This window comes from Myotis daubentonii, chromosome 19 (assembly GCF_963259705.1).
Source record: "Myotis daubentonii chromosome 19, mMyoDau2.1, whole genome shotgun sequence".
Taxonomy (NCBI): domain Eukaryota; kingdom Metazoa; phylum Chordata; class Mammalia; order Chiroptera; family Vespertilionidae; genus Myotis; species Myotis daubentonii.
Genome location: NC_081858.1, coordinates 16421701 through 16449560, shown reverse-complemented (window position 1 = coordinate 16449560; position 27860 = coordinate 16421701). Strand labels below are relative to the sequence as shown.

Below are 27860 nucleotides of genomic sequence, written 5' to 3'. Positions count from 1 at the left end.
TTACTCAGGCTGTAATCCGGCCAGGGTTGATGAGATCATATTTATTGGCCAAAAGATCCACCTCCCTCGCATCTCTCGGGCCGCAAGGGGAAGCAGACGCCCAGAGCCTGTCACCTTTCGTGCAGAAGGTTTAAGACGCACAGACGGAGCTCAGTGGGGAGCGGCTGTTGGCGTTTACATAGAACCTTTCCGTGAGATGCGCCCCAGCGTCGGACGAGCACCGTGGGCAGGTGAACGGACAGGCGCTAAGTGCCGCTCACAGGCCCGTCCCCACACGCCTAACGGGCTCCTCCCTGAGCCCGCGCTGCCCTCTGGCATGAGGGTGGAACACCAAGCAGTTTCCTACCCCGCCCTCCCTTAAAACAAGGGCGAAAGCACATCCCAGTGGTCGACGTCCATGGACTGCCTGGGAAGGGCTAGTTCAGTGGTCAGCAAACTTATTAGTCAACAGAGCCAAATGTCAACAGTACAACGATTGAAATATGTTTTGAGAGCCAAATTTTTTAAACTTAAACTATATAGGTAGGTACATTGTTATTAACTTCATTAGGGTACTCCCTAAGGCTTAGGAAGAGCCACACTCAAGGGGTCAAAGAGCCACGTGTGGCTCGCGAGCCGCAGTTTGCCGACCACAGGGCTAGTTCCTCTAAGGTGCACTGCAGGGAGCTATGCAAATGAGCCCACACTGTCCGCTGATCTTGCTAAGAGGCCACCATCAGGGTCTGGCCCATTGGTTATGAGACACACCATGGGGCCATGGGGCAGAACCCCTCCTGTTCAGCTCCGGTCCGGTGGGATGAAGGGAGAGAGGCCTGTCACGCTGACACCTGTGACTCTGAGCATCCTCGTATGAGAGGAGGATTAAGGTCACCTGGAAGACTTGGAAAGGCCGCCTTTGCTTTACGCTGCCTGTCTGGACCCCGGGCAGGACCCAGTCCACGGGCAGAACCGAGTCCACAGGCAGGACCGAGTCCACCGGACTGGGGGCCAAGCCGGAGAAACACGTACAGAGTGGATTTCCAGAGCCCTGGGGGCCATGTGTCAGGAGGGGAGAAGGGGACCATCTGATCTGACGAGTTCCCGGTGCCGCAGGCGTGGGGGACATCACCAGGAGTTGGCCAGACCACGGTGAGGCTTTGTGCAGCACCTACGCCTGGAGAGCAAAGAGAGGAAAATCCCAACACCCTCCGTCTGGTCCACCAGCTGCGAACACCCTCTCCCCAGGAAAAGGACTGTGCTCCCGGGCCCACGGGTGTTATGCCTTCTCCTCACTCGCGCACGCAGCCCACGCGGCAAGCATGCGTCAGGCGCCCTGGCCGCTACCGTGTTGTATTTCTCCAGTGTCGCTCCTACGGACGGCTATGTGGCAGGACATCATCTCATTTTCCTGGAGGTCCCGAGGGGCAGCCACCAGATTGCGCGTGCTAACACGTTCACATCATTGAAAAACCCTATTTACACATAGTAAACACGGGGCTAGGTGCCTCCAAGGAAATAATGTAGTATTGATTAATACAATGGCCCGTGATGCCTTCTCTAAGGCTGCACTGGCGGGCAACTTCCTCAGCGGGCACCTCACAGGCAGCCCCCCTACCTGGCCGCCTCGGGCTGTCCGTCTCCAATGTGAGAAGTGGGCCTGGCGAGAGGGCGGGACTTCCCTTCGGGGAGCCCTCCTGCGTGTCAGGCACTGTGCTGAGTGCTTCATCTCATTCATCCCCAAGGCAGCTCCTTGAGGTGGATGGGTTCTTATTTCCATTTACAAACAAGGAAGCGGCTCAGAGAGAAGTTCACTGTCCGTCTGGGGTTGTCCGATTACTCAGTGTGGAGCTGGGATTGGAATCAGGGACTGTCCGGCCGCTGAGGGACACATGCTCATTATGCACAGCTGCCTGTGTGTTTGTTTGGAAGGTGAGAACGAAGCCCCCAGGGGTTAGGCATGTCCTAGGCGCTGGGACTCTGCCCAGGACTGTTATCACTGATGGGCTGGGGTGGGAGGGGGAGGGATCTTGAGCAGCTTGGCCTTGGCCATGACCCGGCTCTCCTGGGCTGGGAAGAAGGCCTGCAGTTGGGCAAAGCAGGAGGTTTCCGGGTCTCAGAACTGGAAAACCTCGTTGTAGAAAGATAACTTATTGCCTTAGATCTGCTGGCAAGCCTAGAGTGGCGCATGTTCTCCCCGTGACCACACGACTCCCTGGGCTCCGGAAGCGTCCACAGCCAGCTGAGGCCAGCAGGAGGGTCTGTGACCACCGACCGAGTGTCCGATGGAGGAGGCTCTGGGCGAGCCCAGTGGGTGGAGGGCAGGTCAGCAGGCTGACCGGTCAGGAGAGTTTTCCGTGACAATCACTAGCTGATGTGGGGCCGGGGGAGATGGAGAAAGGTATCAGGATCCCCCTATCTGTCATGAGCGGCTCTTCTCTGCTCCACCATTCACCGACTGTGTAGCTTTAGGCAAGTCACAAAGGCTGCCTGAGCTTCGTATCAAAACCAGGAAGAGTCCTACTGCTGTGACTGCGTGGGAACATGGGTGTGAGTGCAGGAAGTGCTGGCCTGCTGGACCATCAGCCCTCGGTAGAATCCGACCCCAGTCGGGAGGGGAGACCTGGGACCTGCCCCTCCCGTCCTCAGGGGAGTTAGGCCGGTGAACACCCCCAGTGACTTCGGGGAGACCCAGAGCAGAGACACCCACCTGCTTCTCAGCTGTCTCTGCCCAGCACCTGGGTTTGGAGGCCAATGGCAGCCTTTGCAGCTGCCGACATGCTTGCTTCCCGTCCGCTTTCTGCTGCTGTCGCGGAGGATTTCCGCTAAACCCTGCCGCCGTGTCTGGATTATGGCTTCCGGCGGCATCAGGGGAGTGCGTGTCAACACCGACTCTCATAAGACACGGGAGGCAGAACACAAACCCGGGCTCAGTGCGGCTGGCCAAGCCCCCGCGGGCTGCTGGCAAAATGCGGCCGCCTAGCCCCGGAGCGGGCAGCCTGTGAGAGGGACCCTGGTCTGAGCTGAGCAGGGGGCTCACTGGAGAGCCCCCCTCCTCGATGGAATGATGAGAAGCTTGAAGCCCAGAGAGCTTCGAGGATATGCGGCAGATCACCCAGAAGGCCCCAGGGGGACGCGGGCAGGCCAGGGCCAGATGAAGGAGGGGCCAGGCTTTGCCATCAGCCCCATGGCCGCTGACTGTGTGACCTTGGCAGGTTGTTTAAGCCCCAAGAGTGTCTGTTTTCCTGTCTGTAAAATGGGACTGTGAGTAGGTACCTTATGTGACTAGGGAGCCGGGAAGTGTCGGTGAGTGTCAATCCCCTGTATTTGGAGCTAACTACCCTCCCACATGGGAAATCCCTAGCAGCTCTCGGTGGGAATCTTAGGGGCTACCTGCGGTCATGTTCAGAGAGCCCTCCAGTGCGGGAGGCGATTCCCAGCCACGTGAGTATCAGTGCAGGCCCTCCCCAGGGCCCACACACCGAGCAGCATCCCCACGCGCCCCGCACACTCACACCCGCGGACGCTCACTGCTCACGGCGTATGCACCCCACAGGGGCCGCACACTCCGTCCTCCCAGATGCGCACACGCTGCCGGTTTTATTAGATACCTGTGGTCGCACCACGTGGAAGTCCAGACCAAGACCCGGGCCATCCTCTTTCCTTCCCCAGACACGTGAGAGGAGGATTCCTCCTTGAATTCCCATTTTGCCCATCTCCTGTTTCAGGAGACGCTGAGGAAGGACCGTGAATGAAGACAGGGCCCCAGACGTGCAGGAACGCCAGAGGGCAGTTTCTGGGCTGCAAGTGTCCCAGGCCCCCAACTCCCCAGGACTGTTTCTCTTGGAGAAGAGAAGCCTTTTGGGGAGTTGCATGGAATTGGGGTCGGTCTTGTTCTGTGTGGAGCAGAGTCAGGACCAATGAGTCAAAGTTGCATCTGAGGCTGGACTCAGGGTGCAGCTCTGCAAAAGGAGAGCAAGTGGCGATAGAAGGGGTACAGACAAGCTCTCAGACCTGAGCCCTCACCTTGGCCCCAAGACTTGGAAGAGACCCGAGGTGCCAAATGAATTGGCCCATCTGCCAGACATAAGGATAGACAGCCCCAGCCCCACTCACCCCGTGTGTTTATGGAGTGCCCGCTATGCCAGGCTCCATGGGAGACAGTAGAGATGGGAAGATCAACATAGATGGTCCCCACCTCACAGTCTACAGGGTGGAACCAAAGATAATAAACCATCATTGTATCCATAGGATGTCTCATGGCAAAGGTGGGTGCAAGGCGTAGGGGAATCCAGAAGAGGGGTGCCCCGTGCATGGATGGGTACAAGGCATTTCTGAGGAGGGTCCTGAACAGATCAGATGAGATGTCTGAGAGGATGCAGGAATGCCTGGTAGAGAGAGCAGCGCAGTCCAGGGCACAGAGCGGGCTCAGCAGGGCACATGCTCAGAACGATGCAACAGGTCTGGCCTTGGGGTCAGGAAAGAAGCCTGGGAGGCAGACCGGCGGGCAGGGGGTCATCCCTGCCACTCAGGGGGCTGCCTGAACAGGAAGACGCAGCTCTGCACCCGCCTTCCCCCCGGTGGCACTGGGCAGGTCACTTCCCTGCTCTGCGCCAGTCTCTTCCTCTGCCCGAGGTTGAATGGGGTGATTTCTAAGTTCCCTTCCGCTCCTGACATTCTCTGACATTTCTGATTAATGTACAAAATCCAATATGTACACAAGACCAGAGGTGTAAGAAAATACACACAGACGTGTGGGTTAATCTAGTGCACACAGTGTAAGAACTGGCAATTCTTTAATAACCTGTGGAGTCACCCCCAGGGGCCCGTCCTGGCTCCCAGAACCGTGGGTCCTCCTCAGCAGAAGGGAAGCTGCGCCCTGTGTGAGCTCAGTGGCCCCTGTGATGCTTCCAGAGAGGAGCAGACCCGGGGGGGGGCGGGGGGGGGGGGCCTTCGTGCTGTCCCTGGGGCTGGAGCTGAAATGGCATCTCGTCCCATGGAGCTGCCGACACTCGAAAAAAGTGATGTGGTGACAAGACGTGAGAACCTTCCCCAGGTCCTCAGTTCCCTGCAGTCGGCTTCCTTTCTAAACCACAGACATCAAGGAGAGGGGGGGCCCTCAGATCCAACAAACCCCAACGCTAGAGGGGTCTTAGTGATCCTTTTGGTGAAAACTCGCAGTTTAGGGAACTCGGGGAGGGGAGGAATCGGCCCCTTGGAGAATAATGAAGAGCACAGTCTCTCCCTAGAAAAATGCATGCATACTCGGTTTTGTGTGCACATTTATAAGAGTGTAAGAAGCCCTGGTTGAGGTCCTCAGACAGCAGGTTACGTCGCCGGCCCTCGTTCAAACTCACTATTTTACAAATGAGGATACCGAGGCCCAGAAAGAGTAGGTGACTCGCCCAAAGTCACCCAGATAATTAGAGCAAAGCCGAGTGGCCAGGAAATCAGGCCACCGTCAGCCCTAAGCAGGGCCCAGGGTCGCTGGTATCTGACCAGGAACTTGGCCCCTGGCAGATGCCATGGCTCACCTCTGGCAGGGAGCGCTCAGAAGAGGGGACAACAGGTCCCTGCAGCCAGAGGCTCTGCCATGGGAACTGGCTGGTCCCAGAGCCTTCAGCCTCTCTGTCTCTCTGTCCACGGCTGCCCACCATCCCTGTGGCCCCTCAGGAGGAGGGACCTGGGCGATGGCTCCCAGGCGGCACCCTCTGGGCAGCCTTCAGTCTCCGTTGGTCTCACACACAGAATGCTCTTCGGGAAAATTGCAGGAGCGGTTTCCTTCCTGGGACTCTGAGAGCCGCCGCATCCTCACCCCCGCAGTGCGAGCAGGAGGTTTGGATCTGTGAGGGGTGAATCTCCATCCCTGGGCAAGCGTGCGCACAAGGCTGGGGTGTATGTGTCCAGAATTGAGTAGAACTCGGGGGGTGCAGTCAGACCGGCTCAGATACAAATCCTGGCTCCGCCACTTCATGGATGAGCTGCAGTTGGGCCAGGACTGCACCTTCCCAGGCCTCCATGTCCTCATCTGTCCCCCCAGGATCCCCTCTCCCTAGGACCCGTGGGAGAATTAAATGAGATCATTTATATACAACACACTGAACACCGAGGTGGCCATACATTTTAGCTGTTGGTGTCGCACTGCCCAGCGGGTCCCCAGGGCTATAGATCCTCCCCTTTAGAATCTCATCCCCAGCTACCTGCTGATACCCCGGTAAACAATGGGTAGAAGAACCCCCCTTCCCTCTCCATCCCAAGTATTTGCAGAGCGCAGCAGGAGGCCTCTGAGAAGCACTGGGAAGGACTAGCTGCCCAGACGAGGTTGTGGGTTTGCCCCTCTGGAGGTTTGAAAGGCAGGTCAGAGCCTGACCTTTCCAAAAAGCAGTTCCGCCAAGAGGCCCTGCCATGAACCCCAGGAGCTGTCATGGCCACCCACCAGGGTGCTTCTCTGGCTGGACCTTGCCAGCTGCCTCCCAGTGGTCAGCAAAACAGGATGAGGCTGGAGGGATGTGACCCTCGGTCCCATTGGTGAAAGGCCTCAAAGGTTAGAGCTCAACCGGCGGTAAACCAGCTCTGGGGAGGGGGAGCCTTGGGGGAGGCGCCCTCCCTGTCTTAGACGGGGCCTCCTCCCTGTATCTGCCACCGGAGACCCTCCTCCAAATGAACAAGAGGTAGAAATCCTCCTGCAATTCAGGCCGGGCCACCAGCTTCCTTCGCGTCGCTGTGACATCCTCTGTGGCCTGGCCAGAGCCTGAGCCAAGGTCTCTGATGGTTCTTATGGGGAAACAGGTCACAGAGCACAGAGACCCCCATCTTCCACGTGCACTGAGGCCCTGTGAGCGCCACACAACAGAACAGAGGACTGTAAACAGCCCACACACAACCTGCCAAGCGGGTTGGCCAGCTGGGGAGGCAAAGGAGAAAGACCACTTTCTCTTCAGGGGAGATTTGTCTAAGGCGTCAGCTGGACTCGAATTCCTTCCCACTCTCCCACCACAGTGCGCGAGGATGGGCCTCTCTCCCTCTCCTTCCGCCCAGCCATCCCGTCCTCTGCTCCGGCGGGGCTGCCGGGTTGGAGGGCCCCCAGTGCGGTCACCTCTCCGGGGCTCCCTATGGATGTGCGGGTTCCGAGCGTGCCTGTTAGCAATCAGCCCCCCGCGGGGCCAGCCTCGTGTGAGTAAACTTTCATATCCTCACTAAGTGATGGCCGCTGGTACAGAATGACTCCCCCGGACCTGTTGGAGGTTGATTCCTTAATCAAAGCTCTCGGGCTCTCCTCCGTGCTCTCTCCCCGAAAGGTTATCATTCAAGGGAAGAAAGGCGCTTTGATTTCTGATGCTGGGCTTGCCAGCTTGGATCTGGGGCTCCTGGGAGGTGGTCATGGGGGGGGGAGGGGGGGGGCTTACCCTGAGCTTGTGGTCAGATCCCAGCCCTGCCATGCTCAGCTGAGCAAGGCAAGTCTTGAGGCCTCTCCCCTCCCCTATGCCCGCGTCCACACCGTCCAGGTGTTGTGAGATTCGGAGAGATCTTGTATTTGTCGGTGCTTCTAAGGCTGCGGGGGTGTCAGCTGCTGCTACACCCCTGTTCTCTGACCATGTTCCGGCCCCTCAGCACGAGGCCCCCTGTCTAGTGAGGGCTTCCATAGCACTTTCTGGAACCAGTGGACCTTCCTTCCATAAGGCATCTTGGGCAAGAACACGGGGTAGACCCAGCCCACGCCATGACCCTCCCCTCCCGAAGAGATGTCCCTGACCACAGCTCCCTGCAGTCCTCGCCTCCCCGCTCTGTCCCGCACACCAAGTGGGAGAGACACATCTGCACGTCCTCGTTTATTGAAGGCGAAAGAAGCAATGGCTAATAATCCACATCTTCACTGCGTGCAAATTAAACCCCCAGATCAACCTAATTTATAGCCTCTTCTTGGGCGTCTCCCTCCCCGAATATCTGGAGAACTACAGGGGTGGGGTGGGGTGGGCGCGGGGCAGTGGGGGCTTGGCAGGCCTCCTATCCCCTCAGTCTTAGTTTTGGGGATGATGTTGACCCCCCTAGAGAAGAGAAAAGAGATGGCCTCTTCCTGCCTGGCCTACCAGTGGGGCCTCTGCGAGAGCTGGGCACACAGCTGTTGAACATCTGGCCCCATTCGAACATTAATCACCAATTCCCAACGACCTCTCAGGAAAAGTCTAAAAGCCTTCCAGGCGAATGGCCTTCCGCAGCCCCTGCTCCTCACCGGATAAGTAGGCTGCTGACAGGCCGGGGCGGGAGCCTTCCTGGTCCAGCCGCTCGATCAGTCCCCACAGAGCCGTGGCCCACGGGGATCAGGTGTCCGTGTGATAGAACTGCTACCCAGGAAAGTGTCCAGCTGACATCATCCCCCTCCCCAGGCCTGCACCTCGCAGAGAGCATAGTAGAAGCCCAAGGAGCTGCGTCTACAAATCCGTTTTACCGGCCCCCACGCTTACAGCTGCGTGACCCTAAGCGTTATTTAATCTTTTGGAGTCTCAGTTTCCTCTCCTATTAAACAGGAATAATAATAGTAATTACTGCAGAGGATCTTATGATTGAAGAACATAATATATGCAAAGTGCTTAGCCTAGAGACTAATAAGTCACAAGTAATCAGCAAATGGCAACTTCATTGTGATGGTGAATTAAGGGAGCCTGGCCCCAGGCAGGTGAGCCCGTGGTGCTAGCAGCCAATGGAGGGGAGGCCGGGCTGTTCCCAGCCCCGCGTTGGAGGAGGGCAGCGTCCAGATTCCATTGTGCAGAGGGATGTGTAGACTCCACCAAGCTTGGGGCCCAGACTGATGCCCAAGTGGTCCTGAAGCAGGTCCCATTCTGAGCCAGATGGTGGCCATCTTGGAATGCTAAACCATGCATCAGCGGGGAGAAAGGCGCCAGGCAGGGTCTGAGGGTGGGCACCTGGGTGTGCCAGGCATGGAGTCAGGCACCACGCTTTGTCATCATAGCTGAAGGATGCTGGACAAACTCCTTACACTTCTGAAATGTCCATTTCTTTATTACTAAAGACAGGCATAATAATACCCACCTACATAAGGTCAGTGTGCGGGTGAGACAAGGTGAGGAGAGTATAATGCCCAGTGCTGCTCAGCCTGCTGCCTTTTTCATGCCCATGATGCAGACTTGGGCCAGTGGAGCAGAGATTTAAAGAAGCCAGAGGACTGGTGACCACATGGACACCAGCTTTCCTGCGGGCACATGGGATCCAGGGACACAGGGACCCCACAGCTGCTGGTGAAGACCTGCTAATACGCTGCCTGCCTTGCACGCTGTGGACAGGGCTATGCCAGCCAGGAATGGCCTGGCTGAGGCAGCTGAGGGAGGCAGGGCTTGCAAAGGGCTATGCCAATGTGGCCCTTGCTATTGCCATAGGAAGCTGCCAGGTGCGTGTCATCTGAAGCAGGAGCCTGTGAGTATGGGCCGGTGGCCACAGAAACTTCGGGGGACTCTCCCAATGATTGTCAACTCCTCCTAACACAAGATAACTCCACATCAGCTTTTCATGTAATTCATTAATTTTAAAACGTAATTTAAGATCACAGCTGTTTCACGTTTCTCTTATAAGAATTTAATTGGTATGCAATAGCACAGTTAATTAAATACAAATCAATAGTTTAAAACAACTAATTGATTCTTAATATGAACAGGGAGGAAAACTTAGTTCTGATATAATTAACTCCTATTAAATAAGCAATGAAATAGCAATTATGTCTTTACAACAATGTAAAAAGTTTATGGGTCCTTTAATAAACTTACAACCAGCAAGCAATGAGAGTCAAAAATTATGAAACAGGTATTATTGGGCTATTAAACATTTACCACTCGCCCTAAAGGGCCAGGGCTGTGTACCAGTGCCCGTCGGGATTGCCAAACCTGGGCTCCGCCTCTCTCAGGGTCTGTGCTATAAAGGTTCATCAGAAAACTGGTCTTCCCATGATGCGTGGGCAGCATCATTGCCCGGGATGTGAGTACTTAGGCTGCAAACGGGACTAGGCAGAACCAGCACAGTTTAGCGGCATCCAGGTCAGAACTTGGCAAACATGAGACCGGCAACCTTGGGCGAGGCATCGCTGGACGACCGCCGCCTGGGAGCGAGGGAAGGACACCCAGCGAAGGCCAAACCCTTCGTGACCCGTGGCATTGGCAGCCCCGGGATTCCAGGCCTCCCCTGAGAACTGAGCCAGAAACCAAACCTGGATCCGGGCCTGAGCACGCCTCCCCACCAGTGCTCCCGCCTTGAGTGGTCACGCTACTTCTCCGCACCTCCGATTCTGAGACCGAAGGGAGGGAACTCATTTCTGCCTTGCCTGCCGCAGAGCTATTGTGAGTGTCTAATGACAGAGTGACTATGACAGCGTCAGGAGAAAATAAGTCATTTCACAAAAGTTGAAGCAATACCACGGTATCACCGTTATTACTAATAAGAACTTTACAACCCTGAGGCTAGGAGAAAAGGCCCATCCACACCCTCAGAAACTAAAGGAAAAGCCGTTCCATTTTCAAAGCTTTTTATTCCCCTCAGGAGGAAAGTCTCGCGTCTCCTCGACTCCTGTTCCGATGAATTACAATCTTCATTCGTTTCACCGCCCTCTCTCCCTCGCCCAATCCACTGGGCCCCATATCAGCCCCCTGATTCCATTCCAACCTGGGCAGAAAACTGATCGCTGCCCGAGATTTTCACGCTGGCCCTTTCATTAAATCAGCAGCACTGTGCCTGGGACCAGGGGCTCAGAGGTAATTTTTGGTTTTGTTTGTGTGTGTGTATGTTTTTTTAAAGGCACAGCCCAGACCTTCTGTTGCTCACAGCCTAGAGGCCAGGAGGCCCCGGGATGAAATCTCTCCTCTCCCTTAGAAACACACTCTTTCCTAATACATGTTTCCTTGCTCGGCAGTATTTCCCAAACCTTTGTTCTCCTCACAGAGCGCCCTCCACAACCCCGTCTGCAGGTGGCCCTGCACTTCTTCGCTGTGACTTTTATTTTAAGGCGAGACAACTCGCTTCACGTGAATCATTTGCCACCTTCAGTGTCTCTGATGATTTGCTACTGATAAGTGCTTGGCCAAAGCCCACAGCCCCCACGTCCACGCGGAGAAGACTCCAACATCTTGCCGCTCTAAAAGGGGCATCTGTGCCCGGACAGCGTGGCTCCGTGGTTGAGCATCAACCTATGAACCAGGAGGTCACAGTAGTTCACTTCCCAGTCAGGGGACGTGCCCCGGTTGTGGGCTCGATCCCCAGTAGGGAGCATGCAGGAGGCAGCCGATCAGTGATTCTCTCTCATCACTGATGTTGCTATCTCTCTCTCTCCCTCTCCCTACCTCTCTGAAATCAATACAAATACATATTTTTTAAAAATACATAAGTAAATAAATAAATAAATAAATAAAATGGGCACCTGTGACCTGGCTCCGCCCTCTGTCCCAGTGCCGGGTGACAGGGAAGGTGGCAGGCCGGAGGCTGGCCTAGCTCACACAGTGCAGCTCCCTGCGCTTCCTGTCCCATCTGGGCATCTCTCCCCTCGTAGCCTGGTTAGTCGGGCCTGGCGGAGTTTCCCTGAGTCAACGCAGTTAGTTCCTGCTTCCGGGGTTCTCCCCCCGGTTCCCGATTCGCCTCCCCTTCCCCATTCCAGCCTTGCTGGCGCTTCCTCCCTTGGACCCAATGGCCTCCAGTGTTCCTCTGGCAAGCCTTCCGGAAGCAATCCCAAATGGATGGCTAGCTACTTCCCACTTCCCTAAGCCTCCAACCTGCTTGCTTTTGCAAAGACCCCAGTGGCTTCTCCCCACTTCTCAATAAAGACGAGGCCAGAGAGCCCTCTCCCTTAACAAATTCCTGCAGTGTGCTTATCAGCACCTTGTAGTGTAGCTTCCTCCGTAATTAAGACTAACCCACACGTGTCAAATTAAATGAGCCAGATACATTGAGAAATTGCCTCGCCCTCCATTTCTTTTCTTCATCAAGTGGTGGTGGTGGTGTGTGTGCGTGTGTGTGTGTGTGTGTGTGTGTGTGTGTGTGTGTGTGTTTTACTTTTTTTCCTGGTCATTTGCAAAACTCAAACTTGGTCAGTGAGGCTCTTGCTTCAAACAACTGGACATGCAACCACTCTGGGGGCAGCCTACTATGTTGACATCAGATGGATTGAGCTGGGGTGGCAGCGACAGCCTACAGCAAGCATGTCAGACTCGTTTATTTGGCCCGTGTTAGTCTCTGAGTTTGACATACTTGGCCCACAGGGATCATCTGGATTCCACAGGTTGCCCCACACTCTACATTTTTAGGAAAATTACACCTGCTCCATTTCCCTGGGAACTTAAGGGACTTTCCAAAAAGACATACAAAAGATTGGCCTAAATCCATCCAGCACCTCTGCCCCCAGGCCTCAGTGCTCCCCGGGTCGCCTCCTGGGCTCAGTGCAGGAACTCAGACTCCCTCTCTCATTAGCAGCCGCTGCTGATGTGCTGGAGGTGGACATAAGAAGTCACCGGCAACGAGATTAAGAATTGTAGCAATTGTACGGCTCCGACGGTGAACAATCGCATTGCACTTGCAATGGACGGGCTGCCTCTCGTCAGCGTGCTGCGGTTTCAATACCGTCTCAGGCAAGAGGCTATTTATTGTTCAGGGGGGCTCAGCGCCTCCTCACAGCTTGTACTTCCGCCGGCCCCCTCCTGGTGTGCTGCATTCCTGCCTCTTGAAGGCTGTGGTTAGGAAGGATCCACAAATACTGTAAGTAAACATCAAAGAGGCTTTGATCCTCCTGCCCTCGATATAGCAGGAGCCCCCGAAGAAAGAGCCAGGGCCTTGGATGAGGGAACTTAACACCGTCAATTTGGGCGCCTGAGATGTGAGGCTGTTTGAAGTGAGGGCGGATTGGCCGCGCCTTCCGAGGAGGGACCGTGGCAGGAAAGGAAAAGAGGCGAGCGCCTTTGGATAAGGCACGCTCGCTCCGCTCCGGTCTGCCTCTCTGGCTCTTTCCTGAGAGTCAATAAGCCCCTTTAAAGAATCAGGAGATCAAAGCGGGGGACCTCCCTGGGCCATGGCATTCAGCCACCGCCTGCCATCCTTTGTTTTTCCCCCCTGAGGACAAGAACCACCAAGCTTGACTCCTCTGTCTCCCCTGGGCCCTGGGCTCCCTTTCATCCTGCCGATCTGCTGGGGGAGGGGGTGCTGGGCCGCAGAGGTGGTTGGAGACACAGGGGAGAGGAGGAGCCCAGCCTGCCTCGCTCCAGCCGCCTGCAAACACCCAGTGTTTGGGGAGAAGTGGCTGCACACGCCGCTCTGTGGGAGGCCCTTCTCTGAGAAACAGGCAGGGAGCGCCTGGGTACCCGGAGAGGCTGGCAAGGCCCTGGAGAAGGTGCAGTCACACTCTGCCTTCCAGAAATCATGCCCCTTATTCACTCCCCCCGTTCGTGGCGGCTGTCATATTTGTAGGACTTCTGAACAAAGAGGTAGGGGTGGCGAGTCTAAAAGAATCATGGGGCCCTAGCCAGTTTGGCTCAGTGGATAGAGTGTCAGCCTGTGGCGTGAAGGGTCCCGGGTTTGATTCCGGTCAAGGGCATGTGCCTGGGTTGCCGGCTCGATCCCCAGTAGGGGGCGTGCAGGAGGCAGCCGATCAATGAGAGCTCATCATTGATGTTTCTATCTCTCTCCCCCTCTCTCTCCCTCTCTGAAATAAATATTATATATATAATAGAACAATATATAATATATATTTACATATTTAATATATATTATATATTGTTCTATATATAATATTTATATATATTTATATATTTAATATATATATAATAAAACAATAAAATGAATAATGATATGTACCTCATAGGGTTGTGAAAATCAAATAAGGAATTTAACGGCTTACAATTATGCCTGGACCAGAGTGGGTGCAATGTAAAGGCTTGTGAAACAACTCAGTATATAAGAGCTGCAAGTGCCACATCCCCTGCAAAAGGGGTTCTCTGATCCCTGACCTGCTCCCGGCTCACCCACCTCTGTTTCTCTTCCAGAGCTGGGCCTCCAGAAGAGAGGATGCTGTCTGGTGCTGGGCTACATGGCCAAGGACAAGTTTCGGAGAATGAATGAAGGTCAGTGGGAACCCGCCTACGCCCTCAGGGGTCATGTGGGGGAGGAAACTATGCCCTACAGCTACAGGACCAAGAAAAGGAACCTGGGGCATCTAGAAAGGACAGCGGGCAGATCAGTTCAGTTTCCACGAAGCTATTCATATAGTAACGTGGAGAGGAGCCGCTCATGCCTGAAACACAGTATGCTGACGCTACAGCACTTTTCCTTATAGGCTATCTTTCCTCCTCCCTTTGTGTCCCCTGCTTCTCTTCCTCCGGCTTCCCTGCCTTTTATTTCCCACCCACCCACCTGTTGCAATTACATCTGCTTCTGTCATCTTTCCTACTCCAGGCCTCTTGACCTTTCCCCTCAGTCACTTACGTTTGTTAAATGCCGATTGAATGAACAGCACCTGACGGGGCACTTCGGATGATACTAAAAGAAAATAAGGCCGAGTGTTTACACTTGCAAGCCTGCCCTCTTGTCCAGCTCCATCCCCCCTACGCCTCCCACTTACTCAGCCGCCTTCCTCTTGCTCCAAGTCTTTCCTCCGAGGCTGGACGGGGCCACAGGAAGCTTGGGAAAGGCACTGACATGGACGTGGAGGCTGGGGTGTGGAAGGCGTGCTGTCGCTCATGGGCTCGCTGTCATAAAGAGCCAGTCCCCTCCTCCCCGGCCATCTGTCTCTGCGAGCTAATAACCCTTTCCATCAGATGCCACAGACTGTTTGTCCGGATTCAAAAGTAGATCAACAATGGCTGGGGATGCCATTTATTCATTAAAGTCAGACACATGAAGCCCTGGCCTGCGGCCAGCCCAGCTTGCTGTGAGCTGGGCCCCTCCTCTCCTGACGCCCTGGGCTCCCTTCCAGGCATGGGGGAGGTGACTCACCTGTACCGTCCCCGTTCCCAGAGCTGGGCCATCCATAGCACAGTTCCGGGGCACTCCTCAGTGCTCTTCAGCGGGCTCTCCTCCACCCAGAGTCCATGGCACCTACACCCCCTTACGCTCCCCAAACTTAAGGCCTCATCAGCTATAGGTTCGTCACCAGCACCCATCGTGGTGACAGTGTGACAAGAGGCAGGCCAGCACAATAAGCATGAGGGGTATGGCCTCCCCATTTTGCTACCTGACTGTAAGAGGGCAGCAGCACCAAGAGGCCACCTCCCAATTTTGGGAGCCCCAGGGCTGAGCCCCCGGGGCTGGGATTGTCTGCGGTTCTAGTCCAGTGGTTCTCAACCTGTGGGTCGCGACCCCTTTAGGAGTCAAACGACCCTTTCACAGGGGTCGCCTAAGACCATCGGAAAACACATATATAATTACATATTGTTTTTGTGATTCATCACTATGCTTTAATTATGTTCAATTTGTGACAATGAAAATACATCCTGCATATCAGATATGTACATGACGATTCCTAACAGTAGCAAAATTACAGTTATGAAGTAGCAACGAAAATAATTTTATGGTTGGGGGTCACCACAACATGAGGAACTGTATTAAAGGGTCGCGGCATTAGGAAGGTTGAGAACCACTGCTCTAGTCAGTCTCCCATCCTGGCTTTCTCTTGCTCAGCCCACCCTCTACCCTCCCAACAGAGCCTTCATGAGAGCACCAGGTGGTAGCTTCTCATCTGTGGGGACTGAGGGGGGTGCCTCTGTCCGTGGTGCTGAATAGACAGACACAGGCTCTTGCTGGCGATGCCCATGAGAGAAGCTGAAGGGACAGAGACAGGGGAAGCCAAAAAGGCCCCAGCTGGGCTGGATTTGAAACCTCAAGCTCTGGGCGTCTGACCAAGGAGAAGGATAGTGACTCTCGATCCTGGGGCCTTCAAAGAATCCTATCACGTGACTCATAAGCAGGATTTGACTCCCCGCACCTTGCACGGGCTGCTATCACAAAGCACAACAGACTGGGTGGCTTAAACAACAGAAGATTATTTTCTCACAATTCTGGAGACAGAGAGTCCGAGATCAGGGTGCCAACATGTCAGGTTCTTATGAGAGCCCTTTTCTTGGCCCACAGACGGCCACCTTTCCACTGTGTCCTCACATGGGAGAGAGAGAGAGAGAGAGAGAGAGAGAGAGAGAGAGAGAGAGAGAGAGAGCCCTCAGGTGGCTCGTCTTATGAAGATAGCAATCCCATCGGATCAAGGCCTCCCCATATGACCTCATTTAGCCTGAATCACTTCTGTAAAGGCCCCCTCTCCAAGTACAGTCCCATTTGGGGCTGGGACTTCAGCACATAAATTGGAAGAAAGGGGGACCCAATCCATGGCAAGGAGTCTGGATGCCTTTGCCATAGCAGAAAGGAACAGTGGGAATACTCTGGCCCAGGAACTTGGAAAATGGTCAGAAAAAAAGGAATTCAGCATTCAGTAGAGAGGCACTTTTTAGATGTTGCTAAGGTAAAGAAGGAAGGGAGGGAGTCAGGGAGGACTGGACGAGGACCCAGGGACAAGACCAGGACCGGTGACGTCTGAGGACAGTTAGTCTTCCTTTGTGCAACAACTAAGCGGAAACAACATATTTAAAGTTTTTTCTTTTTAAAATGGGAAGATGCCAAAACAATATCTATTCTCTCTGAGCCCGCCGCCCGCCTCTAAACACATACAATCTGCACAAATGTGTTATTACTTTCAACTGATTACGGTTGGCTTAGTTAACAATGATAGACCCCAGGCGCCTTACTCCAACCTACACCCTCCCCCTGGAGATGACTAATTGAGAATCAAGCAAGATACTCAGAATGAGGGAGGCAGCAAGGCATCACTAATGGCTTGGGCAGCCAACACCTCACCCCTGTCTCTCTCTCTCTCTCTCTCTCTCTCTCTCTCTCTCTCTCTCTCTCTCTCTCTCCATGTGGCTCTCACCCCTCCCAAGTGCCCCAACACACTCATCTATGCACATATTCACACACAACCACACACACATAGCTGCTGCTATTTCTGGGTAAAGAAGGAGATGGGAGGGAGGGGGACTAACCAGCTAAACCATCACGTGTGAATGGTTACAAATCTCAACTAACCAGGGACAGGATAGGAGGGGGTGAGACCGTGGGCAGAAGAGGAGATGCATGAGGTGGGTCGCCCTCGGTTTTGGACAGCGGAGAAGCAGGAGGGACCTGGAGGGGTGGGCGAGGCTCCCCTGCTCCCACTCTGGACAGTCTTGCCGCATTATACATTTTTTTCTCTTTCTAAAACTCACGTGCCCAAACTCCAACACGTCTGCAGATAAGGAAAGGCATGGCAAGCCTGGGGAGCTGTTTTATGGTTTATAATTATCTTGTACCAATACTGAAAATAATTATAACTTCCACATATTAATAATTGAACTGGAATAGCAGCCATGACATAGCTCAAGAAATAGAAATCGCTGTCCAAGCTGCACCATACACCTTGGTATAAATGGAGCCATTGGTAAAAACAGTAAAAAATAATTATTTTTTTCTCCCGGACGCTGGAATCAGTGAGATATTAGAACAATTAGCTGCTGCTTCCATTAAAGATAAGGTGGTGATCATTATATTTCTAATTTAGAAGAGACATAAAAGCCTTACTTGTACTGTATTAGAGTGTATTTGTTCTGTTTAACAGTATTTCGTAGGGTGTCTGTCACCTGGGGAGAAGTGGTCTCCTATTTTATGTCTCCTTGTTAATCTGGTATCTTTTCCTTTTCTTCTCCCTCCACTCCTCCCCCCTCCTCCTCGCTACTCCCCCCACCCCCCAAAAAAATAACAGCTTGAGAAAAATAATGAATGAACAGGAGCTTTATAGATTGGGGATTTATCCTAAGCTAAAGTAATCGCAATTGGTGCGATTAAACTACACAAAGCAATAAAGAGAAAACACGATTCAAAGATCGTTTGAGGAGGCAGGTGATAGTCGATGAGAGTTGCTTTATTGGGGGGGGGTGCCTAGAAGCCTGCTTGGATAGAAGGTGCAACATCTGCAGGAATGGAGGTGGTTAGCACTATGTGGTTTCTGTGCGTGTGTGTGTGTGTGTGTGTGTGTTCTTCCTGTTTGGACTCAACACATCTGTGGCATCAAATGGAGATTTGAACAAAAATTAATGGAGGGTAGACAAGGCAGGAGGAAATAAAACCAGGCCAGGCATAAGGATTCAGGTTTGTTTGACCTCATAGTCTTCATGTGATTAAGTACATGGTGCTTTAAATGGGAACTGCTGGAAGGAGATCATTTATTTATTCATAAAACAGTCCTTGAATACCTACGAGCAAAATAATATCAATTTGAGATCTAGCCGGTTTGGCTCTGGATGGAGTGTCGGCCTGCGGACTGAAGGGTCCCAGGTTCAATTCCAGTCAAGGGCACATGCCCAGGTTGTGGGCTCAATCCCCAGTAGGGGGCATGCAGAAGGCAGCCAGTCAATGAGTCTCTCTCATCATTGATGTTTCTATCTCTCTCTCCCTCTCCCTTCCTCTCTGAAATCAATAAAAATACATTTTTAAAAAATAATATCAATTTTATAGTAAGTTCCAGGCACGGTTCTAAGCATTGGAGCTTTTAAAGTTAAGTAGGACATGGCCCCTGCCTTCCATAAGCTCAGGATAAAGACACACAGGGCCTTCTCCGTGTTACCGCCCCCTCCACAGAGAGACCCTAAATTGGATCCTCCCCTTCCCCCACCATTGGGCTCCATCAGGGCAACCAGCCTATTTGTTTTGTGGCGCTTACCCTAAACAAATGCACTAGACCAGCCGTGGGCAAACTACGGCCCGCGGGCTGGATCCGGCCAGTTTGAAATGAATAAAACTAAAAAAAAAAAAAAAAAACCGTACCCTTTTATGTAATGATGTTTACTTTGAATTTATATTAGTTCACACAAACACTCCATCCATGCTTTTGTTCCGGCCCTCCGGTCCAGTTTAAGAACCCATTGTGGCCCTCGAGTCAAAAAGTTTGCCCACCCCTGCACTAGACCCTCTGCCCCACCTAAAGAGACAGATAGGCAAGGATCCCTCTCTCCCTCCCTCCCTCCCCTGGCCCAGTGTCTCCCACCAGGAAGTAGTCGGTCAAGTTTAATTTAAGTCATTAATTAGTGCCATGACGGGCAAAGTCACCCACAGGTGCAAAGTGGGTCCACACGTCTTCCTATCGGCCTCTCCTCCAAGTCCAGTTCTGAGGCCCCTCCTGGGAGGCCAGGGCCTAGGCAGGTCAGCAGAGCAGGGGGCTGGCAGGGGTGGCCCCCAGAAGGGCTCCCCCTTCTTTCCACACCAGCTTTCCTTCCTCACCCCAGGTTCTACTGGACTGGTTCCCAGAGCATCTCTAGGTGTGTGTCCCCCAGATCTGCAAGGGGAGCCGTTCCCACGGTTCCCTCATCCCACACCCCCAACAGGCACACACACCACCTCCACCACCACCATCCCTTCGTCTCCTGGCAATTCCCATCACCCACTTCTCCTGGAGGTCCCATAACCGCTCACCTTCTCCATGCACATGCCTGCCCAGGGCTGATCCTAGTCATGGGCAGGTGGAACGCTCTCACACTGAATCTGATGCGGGGCTCTGCCTGCCTCTCCAAAGCCTCCGTGTTCCTCCCTGAGAGCATAACCAACCCCAGCACCTACAGCCCAGCCCAGCAACTCAGAGGGGGGCCCGGGAGCATGAGCACCAGCCCCCGGTCAACAGGAAATCACTGGGAGACCCAGGACCACAACCCAGGCCTCCTCATGTCCAGTCCAGCGCCCCTAGGATTCTGAGAGCAGGCTGACCATGAACAGAGGGGCAGCCCCGAACACGCAGCTGGTTTGGTGTTTCGGGGTCGCTGAAAATACAAAGGAAGTGGGAGGCGTCCAGGGAAGAGGGGAGGAACACAGGTGAGTTTCCAATTGATGTGGGAGCAAGTCCGGAAAGGCCTGGAGCTGGGGGACATAGGCCAGGGAAGCCCATTTCCAAGGAACCAGCAATGCCATCAGGCCCTAGGGCTCCTGGGAGGAGCAATGGGGATGAGGAGGTGTAAAGGGAGAGGGAGGAGGCAGCCAAGCCCTGGCCCTTTTCACAAGCTGAGCCTGCACCCAGCTCGCCCTCTCCCACAGCGCCCCCCTCTGGAGGGCGGCGGAAGCACAGATTCCGGACCTTAAGAATCATAGCGCTTGGCAGGCGCTTGGGAAGACATGCCTCCCAGCGCCCTCACTTTGGTCTTCCCAGGAAGAAACAAGCGCAGTGACTAGCGAAGGCAGCTTCTGTCCCCGGAGATGCCGCCTCTCTGGGAGAAGGCGGCCTCCACAGATGGCAGCCCCCACACAGGCTCTGGGTGGTACCCCCTCCTAGTCCAGGCTTAGGGAGCACACCTCCACCTCCAGCCCTCAGCCAGGTGGGGACTCAGCCCTGGAGGATGGAATCAGGTGGCAGCAGCCCTGACTGCTTGGAGTCTAGCCCATCTTTCTGCACCCCGATTCTCTAGTCCGTGAAAATGAGTCTGTCCCCTGACAGAGGTGGTAAGGGAGGTGCCCAGTTGGCTCGAGCAGTGGAAGGAGCACCCAGAGGGGGGCACCAGCTACGTGACCTCGGCAAGTCCCCCCACACCCAGATTTCTACCTTCTTGTGTTCGAACCTGAGTCTTGGGCTACGATCACCTACAAGCCTTTAAAATGTGATGATTCAAAATCTATCCTGGCTCTCAACAGCCTGCTCCCACCCTATTCTCACCACCGACCCCATAAATGCAAATGCTCTGGTCACCGAAGGAGCCAGTACTAGGACACGGACTGAACGGCTTTGCTCGGCAGCCTCAGAAGGCATCTTGTTGATTTTTCCTGTCTGTTCTCTGAGCGTGAAATCAGGCCAGCTCGGCCACTCGCTGGGTGGTGGAAAGGGGGGGGGGGTGGAAGGGGGGGAGAAGAGAGGGGAGGACGGGGGATAGGGGGTGAAGAGCAGGCCTACAAGGGTGGCCTGGACCTCAGCCCAGAACCCTGGCCCAGCGAGACAGGGTCTGATGGCCCGTGAGCCCCTCCCGTCTCTCGGTGCAGCCACCGCAGTCTGGCTTATGCTAAGGGCCCTGTCATCTTCTCGAGACCATTCCTCCCCTGCCTGCTCCAGCCCCCAGGATGCTGGCTAATGTTGTCATTTTGTTAGTTGGGGCTCTCGGGTGCGTTTTTTTCTTATTTCATTTTCCTTTACTGATGTGTTTCCTTCCACTGGGGCTGCAAAGCGGGTTATTTGTATAACATCCCTGTTTATTATTGATGGCGAGACTCGGATTTCCAGGGCACCTCGTGATTGTTATTTAATTCGCTCAGCGTCTTAGAGCAGGGGCACTGCCATTTCACTCGCTGCCGCAACCTGATGGGGGATTCCAGAACTTTCCCCAGACCCATTGCCCCGGCCATGATTCCTACTGGAAGTCCTGCTTATCTAAGATGATCTGGGGGGCTCCTAGGCCACAGACCCTGCCGAGCTCCTTTTTAAACACCCGTTTCTCTCAGACCCACACTCAACCCTCTCCAAGACCTAGGAATATGATCTCCCAAATATCTCTTGAATCCGTCCACCCTTGTCCATCTCAGGGCCAATGACTCATGTCCCCGTCACTCCTTCCCTCACCTGGACTACAGAAGGGCCCTCCTGATTGGTCCTCGTGTCCGTCAGGCCCAACCCCTTCCCTCCCAGTTCACTTTCCACACTTGGGCAGGAGTGATATTTCAAAACGCAAATCTGATGTCACTTTGCCCTTTAAAAATATGTCAGTGGCTTCCTATTGCTTTTAGGGGAAATCCTTGGCGTGTTTCATAAGACTCTACAGCAGCGGTTCTCAACCTGTGGGTCGCGATCCCTTTGGGGTCGAACGACCCTTTCACAGGGGTCGCCTAAGACCATCGGAAAACACATATATAATGACATATTGTTTTTGCGATGAACCACTATGCTTTAATTATGTCCAATTTGTAACAATGAAATTGGGGGTCACCACAACATGAGGAACTGTATTAAAGGGCCGCGGCATTAGGAGGGTTGAGAACCACTGTTCTACAGGATCTGGATCCCACCCACCTCTTTGGCCTCAACTTGCCCCCTGAACACTGTGCTCTGGTAACGTCAGCCATTGTTCAGCTCCTCATGCGGGGATGCTCCATCCACCTCTGCATCTTTGCCTGCCCTGGTCCCTCTTGGATGCTGGCCACACTCACCACCCCCCACCCCAACCCTTCACATGGTCACCTGCTCATCCTTCAGCTCTTAGCATAGGGATCCCTTCTCCAGTGCGGCCTGCTCAGGGCCCACACGTCTATGCTCTCCTGGAGCCATACTCCTTCCCTTCAGAACTCTTAGCTCATACGTACATGCATGCTCACATTGCCGTTCCTAAGGACTCCCTGTCTCCCTGCCAGTCCGTAAGCTCCGTTTGGTCTCCATTATATCCCAGGAGCCCAGCATATTTGCACGGCGTAGACATTGAAGGAAGAGCAAGGACAGCGACCTGCTCTGCCCCTGGCCGGTGGCTCCCCAGATGCTGGGACTGGGTGGTTTGAGAATCATGGGCTCCTAGCAGAGTCACCTGGAGAAGAGGAAACCGAGACGCGGGAAAGTAAAGCGACTTACCCAGGGCGACACAGCTGGCTAGCAATGGCTCAAACCCAGGCTTCCGGTCCTAAGTCCGGTCCTCCACTCTGTAAGCCCTTGAGTGCCAGGTAGGATCAGTCAGGGAGGTCTGCCTGCTGAAAATGGGTTTGAAGCCCTGTTTGGAAGAGACCAGAAGCAAGGACCCCTGGAGGAAAGGAAGGGAAGTTGGTTCTTTGATGTAGACATGAAACACATGAAGGAAAGCCACGCCCCCTGGAACCCCAGCACTGTGCCAGGCGTAGGAGCTTCAGAAAGGCAGGGCGTAGCTCTGTCCCCAGCAACTTTGCCCTCCATCCGGGGAGATCAGATTTATTTCATACCAAGTTGATTTTGTAGCTGTTTTCATTTTGGTTTGCTGTTTGGCATTGTAGTTAATGTACTTAATCATTAAGCACTGTGGCTTGGAGGAAAGCTAGATTCAACTCGGATTTAGAACCATATCATTCAAGATTCCTGAGGCCAGAAGGAACCAATGGTCATTTGGTCCACACCTCCTTCTGATGGCTCAGTATCCCTGAATACTGCGGTGCTGTGTGCTTATTACTTCACCAACCACGTACCAAGCGCCTACTCTGTGCCCTGCACTGGCTGGTGGGCCCTCAGCACGTAAAGACAGAGCCTGCCCCCAAGGACATCACAGCAATCCCAGTATAGTATCGTACCTGCAGCTAGGAATGTTCAGGAGATAAACGAGCGGAGAAGGAAATCCATTCAAACTGTGCACCAAGCGAGCAGTGCCCAGACAGCTTCCTGGACAATGTGCTATCAGAGCTGAGCACTGAGAGAAAAAATCCTATATAATAAAAGGGTAATATGCAAATCGACCGAATGGTGAAACTCGGTCACTATGACATGCACTGAGCACCAGCGGGCAGATGCTCAACACAGGAGCTGCCCCATGGTGGTCAGTGTGCTCCCAAAGGGGGAGCGCCACTCAGCCAGAAGCCGGGCTCACGGCTGGCGAGCGCAGCAGTGGTGGTGGGAGCCTCTCTTACCTCCGCAGCAGTGCTAAGGATGTCCCATGGAGAACGGGCCTAAGCCATCAGTCGGACATCCCCCAAGGCTGGGCTGAGGGACCCCTCTCCCAAGTGCACAAATTTTGTGCACTGGGCACCTAGTCATATTATAAGAGGCCATTACAACCTATGCTTGAATCCCTTCAAAGGCAGGAAGCTCACTACCTACCAAGGCCCTGGGCAGCTCCTCATAAGGGCTTTCACATAGAACACCCCTTCCACCCCAAGTGTCTACAGCTTTGTAATTCTAAAGTGCACAGCTGACAGTGGGACCCGGTGACCGAGGGAGCAGCCATGGGCAAAATCCTGGGTTCTCGCCCTATGCCAGTGGTGCCTTGAGGAAGCCTCCTTTCTTCTCTCCCCACCGCTCCAGCTCAGCTAACCTCAGAGGCTCCATCACTGCCTGCCGAGACCTCCCTCCACCCCCCCTCCCCGGGTGAAAGAGTCGGCATAAATGAGGGAGTTTAATGGCCTGTGCGCCATCAAGTTTTTAGAGCTGTACGCTGGAATGAGCAGGTTCTGGCTGAGATGAATTATCCGGGGCTTTTATCAGAGAGAGTCCATAAAATCCTGAAGGAGCTGGCCCCGTCCCTACAAAGTGGCCACGTCACCTCACCCGGCCCTCACGGGCTGGAAGCTGTCACCAGGCCGACACCTTTTCTCCCTGCTCCACCTGCTTTCTTCCCTAGGCCTTCCCTTCTCACACGTGTCCGTTTCCATGGGAACCGTGTTGTGACGGGGAGGGGAGGAGTTTAATGACATTCAGAAGCACCAAATCAAGTGCATTTATATAATGGTTGGAAATACACATAATAGCCCCTGGAATATGGGACACGGTGACAGTTTCAGTAACTGCATACAGAGTGTGGGATAAATAGAGCGACGGAATCCTCCCGCCTCCCAGTCAAAGGCACCGGCAGTAACCACTAGTCTTGATCTTAAAGAGCAGCACTTCCCCACCATCGCTCACGCAAGGCCCTCAAACAGTCCGCCACGCTGCTCTCCTCTCACGGAGGAGGGACGCCGGCCGGGCCACCAGCCCTCGGCACCCGCCAAGGTTTGCCAGAGGGGGCAGGTGCGACCTCTCAGGAGCCACTCCCTGGGTGGCCTGAGTTCCACGGCACTGGTCGCCCCCCACCCCCCCCAGCCCCCCCACCCCCCGCATTGGATGCCTTCCCTTTTCCTTGTCAATTCCCTATCATCCATCTAGAACTCTCTGCCTCCCGTGTGGACATTACACGCCAGGCCTTGCTTAGGTCTCTGGGGGAACCTGAGACAACACGGGGCGCCCTTGTATGTTATCCACCTCCACGTCCCTCACAGCACTAGGCACACACTAAGATGCCTGACACACCTCCCGGTCAGACAAAAACAAGCCACAGAGCCCGGCTGGTGTGACCTCCCAGGGGAGGGGGGAGCACGGCCATGCTGCCCCGGGCTCCTCGGGCCCCACCCCCTGGGCTAGCTGCTGTAGGACAATCGCTCTTTGTGGTCCTTCCTATGGCTTTTAAAAATATATATATATTGTTATTGATTTTAGAGAGGAAGGGAGAGAGAGATAGAAACCTCAATGATGAGAGAGACTCATGGATCGGCTGCCTCCTGCACACCCCACACTGGGAATCGAGCCCACAACCCAGGCATGTGCCCTGACTGAGAACCGAACCCTGACCTCCTGGTTCATAGGTCAACGCTCAACCACCGAGCCGCACCAGCCGGGCTCTGTGGCTTGTTTTTGTCTGACTGGGAGGTGTGTCAGGCCTCTTAGTGTGTGCCTGGTGCTGTGAGGGACGTGGAGATGGATAACACACACAGGGCACCCCTGTGTTGTCACAGGTTCCCCCAAAAAACCTAAGCAAGGCCTGGCGTGTAACGTCCACATGGGAGGCCGAGAGCTCTGGATGGACGACAGGGAATTGACAAGGAAAAGGGAAGGCATCCAATCGGGGGGGAGGAACGTCATCAATCCCACGACCAGGTGGGCAACCAGCGCCGTGGAACTCAGCCACCCAGGGCGTGGCTCCCGTCACGCATTGGCTGAGGGCTGCTCGGTGGGAGTCAGTTCCCGGCCGGTGTGGGCTGCTCTGCGGGAGGGCAGGTGGCCTTCGCAGCTGAAGAGAGAGCCTCTGAGGAAGGTCGCAGGTCCTGGCTATTGGGAGCCCCCTGTGGGCACTGAAGTGGCCGGGCCTGAGGGATGCAGGTGGGGAGGGTCGGCCACTTCCCCGAGAGGGTGTTGAGTCCAGTGGGGACACAGGCGTGTAATGAAAGAGCAGAAGGCCGGGCAGGGGAGCTGAGGACTGGAGAAGGGACGTGCTCGTGGAGCATAAAGGGGGGGAAGGCGTTCATTCAGAGTAATATCGGGGGACTGCCGGGAAGTGGGAGAAATGGGGGGAGGGCGGGGCTAGGCGGGCACTTCCACACACACACCACCTAGTCCTCACCCATCACAAGGCAGGTGCTGTTGTCTCCATTTTGAAGATGAAGTAACTGAGGCTCACAAAGATGGAGGCATCGCCTTGAAGGCACACAGCTCTTGCGTTGACCTGAAAAGCTAAGATTCAAGCCCTGGGCCTCCCACCTCCGCTCTGTCTCCACGTCCCTCACAGCACCAGGCACACACTAAGAGGCCTCACCAGCAAGGGCAGACATGACCGAGCGCCCACTCTGTCCGTGTAGATTTCCCCGGCGGCCAGGGCCTGCTCTCTCCCCCATCTCCCCACAGGGCACTGCCCACAAACCCCCCTCAGCTGCTCAGGCCTCCCCATCTGCTCACGTAATGGGTTAGTGGCCTGATGTGAGCCTTACACTTGACTTCCCAAAGAGGGTTCCAAGGAACGCTGGTCGTAGTTCGTGCTCTAGGGGAAATGTTTTGTGGTCAAATAAGTTTGGGGAGCTCCTCGAACCATAGCCCCCTTTTGGGGACTCGGCATGCCCTTGGCATATAAAGTCTGAGGACTTGTGTAGGAGAGACTTGTTTAATTAGGGTTAACCCAGCTTCTCGCCGCCTTATTTAACCATGGAGCCTGTATTTCACGGAAAACCTATTAACACGCCGCAGCAATGCTGCTCCAGGGAGATGTGGGTGCGCGGCCCCTCCTCCGGCGTATTTCCTGAGGCAGTGGGCTTGGAGCAGGTGAGGCAGGAGAGCGTGGAGGGTGAGGACAGGGTAGAAAGCCTGCTTGTAGGCCCATCAGGGCTAACGTGCCCCCTCCCCAGGCTGCCTCTTCTCCTTCCTGCAACCTCAGGGCAGTGAATTCCAGATAATTCATTCAATATTAAGCGCAGTGGGTCCAGCCTACATCTGGGGAGGAGGTATGTGGAGGGAGGGGCTCGGCTATGGGAGAAGTAACGGTGACCAAGAATTTTCATCTGTTATTGATGATGTTCGGAGCTTTGCAGGCGCATGTCGCTGAGGGGAGAGAATGACTGTTGCATGAGTGCACGCTGAATGTGGTATTAAGATGGAGTGGACAGGGAGACCCCTGTGTGTTCTGCCTCCAGGCGCAGCTGGAAGGTCAGCGCGGCTCTGGGACTGGATTCCAGGGAGCAGGGCAGCTGGTCCAGAGGGAAGAGGTCAGCCTCCAGTGGAGATGGGGAGCTGCCTGGCATGACTGGGGGAGGGAATCCTGCCCTGGGGGGCGGGAGAGCCAGTGCCCACTGCACCCACCAGCTAGGCAGCCTTGGGCAAGTTCCTATAACCACCCTGGGGTGGCTGTACGTGGGGGTGACAGGGTCAGCCCTGCACAGCTGTGAAGTCTCAGTCTGAGCTGAGCTGATTGGGAGAGGGCTTGGTAATGCACACAGGTGGGAAGTAGTATTCATTTCTTCACTCAACAGATGTTTATGGAACACCTACTACATGCCAATCACTGCCACAGCCGTTTGTTTATCATTCACTGTGTGTCAAACACCATTCACCCCTTTATACACATCACCTCATGGTTTAAAAATATGTTTTTATTGATTTTAGAAACAGAGGAAGGGAGAGGGGTAGAGAGATAGAAATATCCATAGGAGAGAACTATCAGTCAGCTGCCTCCTGCATGCCCCCCGCTGGGGATCGAGCCCGCAACCCAGGCATGTGCCCTGACCGGGAACCAAACCATGACCTCCTGGTTCATAGGTCGATGTTCAACCACTGAGCCACGCCCGCCAGGCCACGTCACCTCATTTAATCATCACCACAGTCCTGAACGTATCTGCTC

General features: G+C 54.4%; 1 protein-coding gene across 2 annotated transcripts in view; it reads left to right on the top strand.

Annotated features, from left to right (window-relative positions):
• Nucleotides 1-27860, top strand: part of KIRREL3 (kirre like nephrin family adhesion molecule 3) — a 456656-nt gene that overhangs the window by 345393 nt on the left and 83403 nt on the right. For both annotated transcript variants that reach the window (XM_059676141.1, XM_059676140.1), the window contains exon 2: nucleotides 14001-14078. In XM_059676141.1, coding sequence (XP_059532124.1) covers nucleotides 14001-14078 — 78 coding nt within the window. The remainder of the gene's footprint in view (nucleotides 1-14000; nucleotides 14079-27860) is intronic.